The sequence below is a fragment of the Marmota marmota genome, unplaced genomic scaffold (genome assembly GCF_001458135.2).
Source record: "Marmota marmota marmota unplaced genomic scaffold, marMar, whole genome shotgun sequence".
Classification (NCBI taxonomy): Eukaryota; Metazoa; Chordata; class Mammalia; order Rodentia; family Sciuridae; genus Marmota; species Marmota marmota.
In genome coordinates this window covers 4826423-4837530 of record NW_026000057.1, presented here as the reverse complement: position 1 = coordinate 4837530, position 11108 = coordinate 4826423, and the positions used below count along the sequence as shown (strand labels likewise).

General features: G+C 38.1%; 1 protein-coding gene across 1 annotated transcript in view; it reads left to right on the top strand.

Annotated features, from left to right (window-relative positions):
• The window catches only part of Ttc29 (tetratricopeptide repeat domain 29), a 216927-nt gene extending 206161 nt beyond the window's left edge, over nt 1–10766 (top strand). The window contains exons 11-12 of the mRNA XM_048813485.1: nt 9681–9747; nt 10039–10766. Of these exons, the coding sequence (XP_048669442.1) occupies nt 9681–9747; nt 10039–10069 (98 nt within the window). The 3' untranslated portion in view covers nt 10070–10766. The remainder of the gene's footprint in view (nt 1–9680; nt 9748–10038) is intronic.
• The last annotated feature ends 342 nt before the right edge of the window (nt 10767–11108 follow it).

Sequence of the window (11108 nt, the reverse complement as noted above, 5' to 3'; positions counted from 1 at the left end):
AAAGTTTCTAAGCTGCAAGGTCTGAGTTAAAATGTAAAGGATTAGGTATTGTTAGGTTTCTATGTTACCTGCAAAACCTGAAATTTCTGTAGCTGTTGAGACAATGCTTGGAACTGCCCAGTAAATATTTCCCCTGACTATTGGTTGTTTAATAAGGGCTCTGTGTGGTCGCACGTAGGCATTGCAGAGCCTGGACCAATCAGTTTAAATGTAACCCCCTCCTTAGGAATGACCTATCACTCCAGCCTGACCTGTTCCCGCCAATGAATGAACCAATCATGTTTAGGAGTTGTTGTTCAATTTTCCTGCGCCTAATGATGATTTGTTCTGATGTATACAAAGCCCTCCGCCCTCCCCAAAAAGTGTACTTAAGCAGTGCTCAGCCCCTGCTCGGGGCTCTGGGCTGCTTTCCCTTCTTGAGCGGGCACGGAGCCCCAGCATGCTGGTTCAATAAATCCCCCCTTCTGCCAAAAAAAAAAAAAAAAAAGAAATTTCCATCTGATATCTTTTTCCCCCTGCCTAAGGACTTCATCATTTCTTATAATATAGATCTGCTGTTAATGAATTGCTTCACTTTTTGTCTGTCTGAAAAGCCTTTATTTTCTACTTCATTTTCAAAAGATATTTTCATTGGGTATAGAATTATGGTTATTGACAGGGCTTTTGTTTTGTTTTTCTTTGAATACTTTTAAGTTACTTAATCTTGGAGGTTTTTGACCTAGTGGATCTATGGAATTTGTAAATTTTGGAAACTTTTCAACCATAATTTTTGTTCTGGTATTTTTCAATTTTCCTTCCATCTCCTTCTAGAACTCCAATAACATATGGGCAGTAGTTATCTACTTATCCACAGTTTTTCTTTCTATTGTTTCAGTTATCCATGCTCATCCACAGTCTGAAAATATTAAATTATAATTAGCATAAATAAAGAACTAAGTTAAAGTTTTTCATCATTTTAAGTTGTGTGATAAACTCTTGTATCCTTGCCAGATTCATATGCTGAAGCCTAATTCCCTCTGTGGGGATTTTAGTGGGGAGGCCAAAACACTCCACCCCTCCCAGAGAATGAGTCATCCCTTTGTCCAGCATATTCATGTTGTATGTGCTACATGCCCATTAGTATATACTTGGTATATGTATACACTTGGTATAAATAGGGCTCAACGCATACCACAGCATCCACTGGGGGTCTTAAAGTGAATTCCCATGGACAAGGGGGGATTCTTTTATTAGGATGCTTGAACCTGTCCTATAGCTCATAATCTGATCATCTTTAAATCTTTTTCTTTCTTCATTTTACTTTTGAATAGTTTCTACAACTCTCTTCAGATTCACTAATATTTTTTTGTCAAAGAGAAAGGTGCTGAGTTTTTTTTACATTTGAATCAAATGGTGGGGTATAATTTCTCATTTTTCTAATTGCACAGGTTGCCAAATCACATTTTTTTAAAAATTTTACCTTCGTTTCTCTATAATGTTTCTTAATGTCTGAAATGCAATGATAGTGGCTGTTTTAATATCGTTGTTCCTTCTCCTAACAACTGTGGGAACTAGATTTGTTTTGATTGAGTAATTTGTCTTTTCATTATACTTTCTTTGCATATCTTGTAATTTTTCATTGATGACACCGGACATTGTAAATGTCACTTTTGTTTGTGTGTGTGTGATGGAAAGTTTTGTATTTCCATAAATATTCTTGAGCTTTGTTTTGAGAGGCAATAAAGTTACCTGGAAACAGTTCAATACTTTCAAGTCTTTTCTCTTACAATCTGCTGATAGGGTCAGAGCCAGGTGGAGTAGGCATAACTACTTTAATTAATTAAAGATACTGTTACTTTAGGAAAAATAACCTATATGTATGTGGATACATACATTTGTGTCCTTTTGGTGTTGATCTCTGGTCTTAAGTAGTTTCCCTGCATAGATGCTCTGACTTGTACTTGGTTGAATACTTAAGTTTGACCTCTATGTATCTCCAGAATTCTCCCTTTCTGTGCCTCTCTCCTTTCTGTTACACTTGTCTCAGGCTGTTTGGGATATTATGTTACCTAGGCAAGTACTCTTAGGCTATGTGGCCTAAACAATAAACACGTATTTGTCATAATTCTGGAAATTAGGAAGTCTGAGATCAGGGTGCCAACATGGTCACCTGGTTCTGCTGAAGGCCCTTTCCCCAGATTGCAGATGGACCCTGCAGTAGCTTCAAATCACAGAGAAAGATTATCTTCTCTCTTGTGTCTGTTCTTCCAAGGGCACTAACTCATTCATGAGGGGTCCACTCTCGTGACCTAACCATCCCCAAATCACTCCACCTTCAAATACCATTACAGTGGGAATTAGGCTTCAACATATGAATCTGGCAAGGGACACATTCAGTCCATTGTAGTACTAGTCGCAAACTCTAGTGGCCTTGGTGTCCCCAGTCTCTCAGGTTTCATTCCCTCAATTCAAGGGGGTCTATAGGGATTCTCCTGGGTTATTCTTCTATGAGCCATGGCCTGGAAACTTACTCAAGGAAGGAAGCAAGAACAGTTATAGGGCTCATTATGTTTGCTTTATTTCTCTAGGAGATCACTGACCTTTGTTTTCTGTTATCCAAAGTCTTCAAAATCATTGTTTCCTGTATTTTGTCCAAGTATTTTTTTTTTTTTTAGTGGGGAGGCCAAAAGAGTGGGTAATCTGATTTCTATTAGTCCATCTTGGCTGGAAAAATAATACAGAATTTGTAACATAGCAATAATAGGAAAAATGAAAATAACTACATGAATATATCAGAACTTTGTTTATCTTAGGAAATTAGTTTGCTGTCTGAATAGATTCATAGACCTGTATCAACACTTTCATTAAAAGTTCAGATACCTAGAAGAAAAAACTCATAATTCTATGTGAATGTGACATCTCAGTCCAGGTCTACTCCCTTTCTATTTAAGATAATGGTACTTTAGGAAAAAAGAACTACAGTCTTGAGTTAGAATATACTTCTGATCCTCACTTAAATTTGAACAGGTTTCAGATATTAGCCCTTGGAAAGGGAACTCTGCCATATGCCAGAGCCTGTAATATAAGAGACACATGTCACTTTTTGACACTTAAAAGAGTCTACCAAAACTTGAACGATGCCTCCTGACTTAAAAGTTTCCATCTTGATTATCATACCCATCAGATTTAGAATTAATGCATCATGATTTCAGAGCATAAATAGAACAGATTAACTTTGTGTTGTTTTGTGGTAACAACAAAGAATGGGAAAATATCACCAAGAAAATTAACGTTTTTGAGTGAGTGTAACTATAATTTCAGGCTTTGGTTTGTGAAATGTTAATAAAACTCTATAATGAGAAGAGACATGAATGAAAAACTAATATTATAAAAAGAAAGAAAGATAATGGGAAGGAGAAAAGGAAAGGAGAGAGAGAGAGAGAGAGGGAGAGAGGGGTATATGGAGGGAGGCAGGGAGGAAGGGACAGAGAAAAGAGAAGGTAAAAAGAAGTACCAAATCACATGTCGATGTCAAATACGTTGACACTTAAACCACACTTCATGTGGCTGAATTTTTTGCTGAAAGACAGCATTTGTGCTTCGTGATTACTATGTGCTATTGGCTCACACATGTGCACACTCACACACTATCAGTTCTCCTGCCTTGCCTTCTCTGTGTCCCAGGAGATGGACTTCATACTGCATCCCAGCCTCACTTGCTTCCCATCTGGGGCTTGGGTTTAGCCCAAGGGAGTCCTCAGGAGATCAGTGCTCAGGAAGGTGGAGCGTGGGATATTATTCCTCTGCCCCTCGCCTCAGTTCGGTTCTGACAGCTGTGACACTCTACAATTGCCACTTTAAATTCTGCTTTAAATTCTAAACCTTCGTCTCTCACTCAGGGTCCGGTAGCACCATCCTCTCCCCCTTAGCCATCAGCCCCAGGGATGATAATGGTCGGGCATCCCCCTATGGCTAGTCCCTGGGTGTCTACACTTCCCCTATTAGTTCCTCAGCCCTGCCTTCATCTCTCAATAGTCCCTTCATTAAAGTCTCTTCAAACTCCCAGTTGAACATGCCATCTGTTTCCTTCTACTGACCCCCACTCCTTCTCCATGTGAGTGTCAAGTGGGGTGGCTGAGAGCAAGCAAGTACAAGAAATATTAGGAAGCTTCCACTTGATGAAAAGTTCAGTCGATTAGAGAACAGTGTTAATGAGGCCAAAATTAGTGCCTGGCTGTGTTCCAGGATCACAGCCTGTAGCCCTGACCAGCCACTTCATACACCAGCAGTTACCAGGAAGACCATGCCAAAGAGAACACACAGATCTACAACAATCCATCACCATTCCTGAGAGCATAATTCACAGACTAGTTGTTCAACTGAGATAGCCTCAAAACCGTCTTTGTTCTCAAGGGACAGCTTTTATGATGCAATTCCAATGAAAATTTTACATGTTATTGTAAATAATAAAGCCATACTCATCAATACCTCTTTCAAAGATACATCTTCATGTCAATTCATAATAAAATAGGTTAAAAGTCAGGCTTATTAAATATGCCTGATATTGGTAGTGGATCTCAAGGTTTCCAAATATGTTTAACTCATTAAAATTCCTCAACTTTTAAATGGGTTAAGCTATACAACTACAGTTTAAAAAATAAACAGTTAAATTTTTGTTTATTATTGGATGTGATTTGCTGAAGTGTGACACCTACTTTGTCAACACAAGACCCTGTTCTCTTCAGTAATTGTGGCCTTGTAGAACTCCACTGTAATTAGGTCATTGTATATGTACAGTCGTACTAGTTTGGATATACTGGCTTCATTCCACTATGTTTATTTTATGTGATTTTAATACGTGGTGGACAAGAGAGAGACTTGAGTTCTTTTTTCAGAAATCAGCTTGAGACTTTTTTTAGAAGTACTATTTCTACTAAAATTGAATCTGTGACTTTAAGTAAAATGTGCTGAAATACAAAAGCAAAATATCTTCTCATCACCGATAATGGCATAATGCTAAGATCACCCATAAGATATGAGCATTCTCACACATAGTATTTATTCTTAATCAGCTTCATAAAACATAATCTGAATTTTATTTTTTTTTAGCCAAACCTTTTGAGTCATTTTGATAAGGTCAACAGAAAGCACAGTCTTTTAACATTAGGTGATCAACTTTTTGACAATGGCGAGACCAGCGTAGCTAATGGAATAATAGCCTGCAGGGTCCAGCTAAATATGATATACGCATGTAATCAACCTCCGTGATGACTATTCAAAAGTAATCCCTTTAGCTCTGAACTGCAACATATATTTCAACAAGGCAAAAACCGTATGAAGAAATTCTCTGCAGACCACACTGGTACAATACAGCCTTCATATCCTGCTCTCTGTGTTCGTGGCTTATAGTGAGTTTTAAATTTAAGGTAATGACTACTGTATATTCATGTGAGCATACAACAATACTTTTGATTTGTTGTGGAAAGGTTGAATCCATTACCAGGGGTCTAGTCTATAAACTCTGACACAACCTTTATATATGAGTTATTATTTACCCTTTTCTGGAATAAGGCCTCTAAAAATGTTTTGCATGACAAAATTATAACACTTCATTCACCTTTTCACGCACCAAACTGCCAGGGTGTATCTCTTCCATTTCAATTCATACTCTTCTACAGATAACATTTTTAAAATCTCATTTATAGATAATAGTGCATTATGTGAAAATTACCTTCCATTGTTTTCAAATAAAGGGATGAGATAGTAGCATTGCTGCAATTCAGCATGGCCAGCTTATCTATTGCAGTATGTGGGGATGCAGAAAGAGAGGGTATAAATGAGATCCTTTTGTTGCTCACTTGAAAGAGTCTACCATTGGAGAATGTCTTCACTATTAACAATCTAGAAGTGCCCAGTTCTATTGAAATGGTGGACAGTGTAAGCAAATATCATATTTCAACTTTTTATTGGTTTCTCTTGGCCTCTCCTGCTGGTGTGGCGTTGGTCTCAGTCTTTCAGCTTCCTTGAAATTTCACAAATTGAACATCTCAAATCACACCCTAAGTTAAGACCCACAGCACTAAGACTATATTAGGATTCGCAGAGTGCTTTTGCAATGATGGAACCAGGAGTCAACAACCCAGCAGTCCTCACCTTATTGCAATTAATGTTTAAGTGACAGACTCCTCATTTGCAAATTGGAAGAATGTAGGTTTTTCAAATCTTAGTTTTCCTTTCCTGCAAACAAATGCAAGTACCAGAAAACCTGAAAGACACGTTTAAATGTTCCCCTATGTAAATTAACCATTGCTACAAATTTCTAGAATGGAGAATGTGTAACTGTTTTGAATTAAACTAGTAGGTGTGGCCTAAGCAGAGGAGAAGAATAGTAGCTATTCTTCTCAGAGAATCGACTTGGGAAATACTCCACAATAAAAATCACCCTTCTCAGCATCTGGGAAACAACTATTTGAGACCAAGCAGGCATAATTTCAAACTTAGAAGATCCAAGAGAGACTGAAGAGACACTGTTACATCCTACCAAGCCAGATGGAGTGCTAAATTCAAAATATTAAATACTATAAAATGAGCATTATATAAGACAGTTCTTTATATTGTGGTGTAAGGGAAAATATTAATCTGAAAAGTTCAAGGCAGTTCTTTATCTAAAAGAATAATAGAACATATTGGATAAGATGAAGACTAAGCTCCTATTACAGAAATTCTCCAAGTGATGATAGTTTAAGAATATGAAAGGGTTTCTCCCATAATCCTGAAGTGAGCATTGTGTGAGATAGCATCATGCTCATGGGGGCGTGGGGTCTATCTTATTGCTCTACCATCCCTAGGGCAGGGTTTCTCAACCTGTCAAAATAGATTGGACACACTTTTGGGGGATGATCTGGGGCTCCACTGTCATGTATACTGTTGAATGTTGAGAAATGTCCCTGACCATTAGATATGCCATAACACTTTTCTCTACTACATTTTGGGTGGGGGAGGCAATATCAGGGATTGAACTCAAGAGGTACTTGGCCACTGAGCAACATCCCCATCCCTATTTTGTATTTTATTTAGAGACAGAGTTGCTTAGTGCCTTGCTTTTTCTGAGGTTGGCTTTGAACTTGTGAGCCTCAATCCTCCTGTCTCAGCCTCCCAAGCTGCTGGGATCACAGGCGAGCACCATCATGCCTGGCCTCTCTACCAGTTTGAACGATAAAAATGTCTCCAGACATTTCCAAGTGGTTTTTTTTTTTGGGGGGGGGGGCAAAATCACCCCCAATTGAGAACTTCTGCCTTAAGGTGCTGTCATTTTCTACACAGTAGAATCTGAATGAGAGAGAAATAGGAAAGGGGGAAGTCCAAGGAGGAGGGAATGCCAATGCCTAACGCCAGGCCCATGCGCAGTCCACTTTACTCTGTCCGCATCCATGGGTCAGAACTCAGTCATGTGGCCTTAATTAACTATTTATTTGCTGATGAAAAAGATATAGAAGGGAGCAAAAAGCACCTTTCAAGTAAGAAGCAGAAGGAATTACTAGAGCTATGCTTTGTGTGGACAAGAGGGGATGAGATCTAGTCAAGGAAGTAAGGATGTGACCCAGATGAGAACACAGTAACAGGAAGGCAGCAGATTACACAAAACAGAAGCAGGCCTGGGAGTGGCTCTTGGCACAGAACTTGTAAAACTTTTTTCCTGCCTCCTTTTATTTCCTTTATGAAATTGGAAAAAAAAAATCATTGTCTGAGAATGAATTTGCAGATAGAGGGAGGGCTGGAGATTTGAGAAAATAAAAAGAGTTAACAATCGCCTAAGAGAGTAGAAGAATGAATGAACAGGGATATTTAATAGGATGGGTTGAAAGCATTAAGAGCCCACCTAATGCTGGTGCCCATGAAGCTAAAGTGAAGCTGCTCCACCTGGTTGCACCTTTTCTCCAGCCACATGAACCTATAGGTGCAGGAAAGGAACAAGCCGACAGTTGGATTTAACTAGGTTCTAGGTTTGTCAAGTGAGCATAACAAAATGAGGAAAGGGTAAAGAAGTCAAAGCTACATGTGAGGGAGTGACCATGAGGTTTAAATTGTATGAAGGGAGAGAACAGGTCACAATTTGGAGGAACGATGAAAAGTGGAAGGATTGGCAAATCCCGATGGAGTGAAAGGGTTACTGGGATTGGGGTTCCAGAGAGAGTGAGATAGAGAAATAAAAGATGGAAGCCAAGTAGTTAATGCAGGAAACTGAGACTGAGAAGGGCTTGCATTTACTGGTAATGACAAGGTCTAAGAGTGCCCAGGAGAATTAATGGCTGGAGTGAGGTGAAGTATAAGATCTCAAAGACCAGGAGCTGAAGGAATCGAGACACAAGGTGGAATACTCACATGTACATTGAAATTACTAAATTAAGGAAGTAGTAGTAAAGTGACAATAAGCCAATGATAAAGTCAACTGAGAGTTATTCTAATTGTAGATAGATTACAATGAGTTTAAGTGGTTGATTGTATGATCTGATGACATGAGTTTTAGGGTGGGAAATGGGACGGGGAACAAATACAAGGACATTGCCCATCTCCAGGTCAGCAGTAAGAAGACAGAAAAACAAAAACATATTTGGGCTGGTAGTATTTTTAGAAAAGAGTAAAATTTCTGTTAGATTAAGAAAGTAAATGGAAATTCAGAAAACAGGGAGATAATATAGGGTATGTTGCTAAAAATAGACCAAATTTTCCATTTCCTATATTCCAAAAAGGATACAGTAAATAAGGGTGGACCTGAAAAACTGAGGCATCATAAGCAGGGATTGAGTATCTTATTAGATTAGTTCCAGTGGTTTTAAGTCAAAAGCAAAAGAGCAGATATAAAAGTTAAGCAACAAATTAACATGTCATACACACACACACACACACACACACACACACACATGCTTGACTTCATTATTTGTATATTTTATATTGCCCTCTAAATCAATATTCCTTCTGAATATTGTTTTAACAAGTCTTCTTATCCCCAAAAGATGGACTTTCCAGTTTCAAGGTGACTGATCCATTTGCTATTTTATTATATCACAAGAATTCTGTGGGTTAGGAATTCAGGCTGGGCTTGGTTGGATGTTGATGTTGATTGATTGGTACCCAGCTGACAGGTGGGCTGGTTCAAAGGGTCCAAGGCAAATCTGCTCACAAACTGGAGCCTTAGTTGGGATGGCTGGAAGTCTGAGCTCAGCTGGGATTCTACATCACATCTGCCGTTCCAGCATGGCAGTCTCAGAGCAGGAGGACTTCTTCCATGGGGACTTGCTTCCTCCAGTTGCAAGCATTCTAAGGCAACCAGGTGGAGGCTGTATGGCCTTTTCTGACCTAGACTGGGGAGTCATGTTCAATACTTCCTCCATATTCTGTTGATTACAAAAGCCCTGAGGGAATCCAGTTTCAAGAGGAAAGAGATTATATTCTGCTTCTCAATGGAGCATTGACAAAGCCATGCTATAGAGGAACATGTGGAATGAGAGATACTATTCTGGCTGTCTTTGTCCAATGCAATCTGCCCTGGTGGTCCACACACCCTTATCACATAGCAATAACAATTGTTACCCCATAAAGGGGTAACAAAATATCTTTCACTCCCAGGTTCAAGCTCAAAATAACTCTAAAGTGCATTCATGATAAATGACTAAATTTATGGTTTTTCTTTTTTTCTTTAGGAGCCTCTAGAGGATCCTCAGCAGAAAATATTGCTCAAAACTCAGGACATTCAGAAGAAGTCACCAGGTATGACAAACTGATAAAAGATTTCTATTAAGTACCCCCTTTGTGCAAGACAATAAGTATGATCTTATTTTCCAGTCACAAGAAGATTAGTTGCATCTGGCACTTGATAAGCTAATACTGAAAAACTACTTTAAAAATCACCCATTTACTTTTAAATATTATGTAGTTTAAGTATTTTTAATCTTTAAACTACATCTGAAAATTATAGAACACAAAATATCTTTCAAAGAAAGCATTTTTTTGCTTTCTAGCCCAATATAAAAGTTAATTTAATAATTTATTTTATTTCAGATCTCCAGATAATCAAAAAAAAAGAAACTGAAAGAAGAGTTTGACTCAACATCAAAGCAAGAAGAAATTTATCATGTCTCTTTAGACTTCATTCCTATAGTAGGAACATGTTGCAAATAATATAGAGTTAAATGAAACTGACTATGACAATGTTTTATTGGATTTTTGTATTGCACTATAGTACTACAAATTTAGCCTAAAACATCTGAATCCATGAAAATAAAATATCTTCTAAATGCTTAGAAATATCAACCATTATCCATAACATAAACTGTAAAAATTTTTCCTGTTGCCCACTACTCCACAAGAATAGTGCTATCATAGAATCAAAATGTAGTTGTTTCTGATGAGAAAATAATTGCAAGCTTAAAGAAATCTTTCATGCTGAATAAATGCAAGATAATATTTACTAAAATTCCAGGGAAACTTTCCAACATAGTTAAACAGATTATAAGCAATAAAGATGATTGCGTTGAAAAGTAGGGTTCAACTTGCTATGTAAAAGTACATTTTATGCTTTTAGCTGGTAGTACATAACCTGGTTATCCATGTTAATTTTGAAAGTTTAAGCAAATCCTTCAATCTCAGTACCCTTCTTTAATGTATCTTGCAAATGAAAAGACATGATTGAAATTGAAATTGAAATTGTTGTATGTATAACTTCTGGAGACCTGCAGGTCCATGAATGTAGTACGTTACCTGTAATAAAGATGTTCATTCCCATTTAACCTTGGTCAGTATGCATGTGATTCTGGTTCCATTTCGTTGTGGTTTGGATGAGAAGTGTCCCCCCCAAAGCTCATGTGTGATAAAGTGCAAGAAGGTTTAGAGGAGAAATGATTGGGTTATGAGAGCCTTAACCCAATCAGTGAATTAATTCCCTATGGGATTAATGGTAACTGAAGGGTGGGTAGGGTGTGCATGGAGGAGGTGGGTCATTGGGGATGTGGCTTTGGGGGGGTATATATTTTGTATCTGGCAAGTGGAATATTTCTCTCTCTCTCTCTCTCTCTCTCTCTCTCTCTCTCTCTCTCTCCCCTTTCTAATCATCATGTGAGCCACTGCCTTCC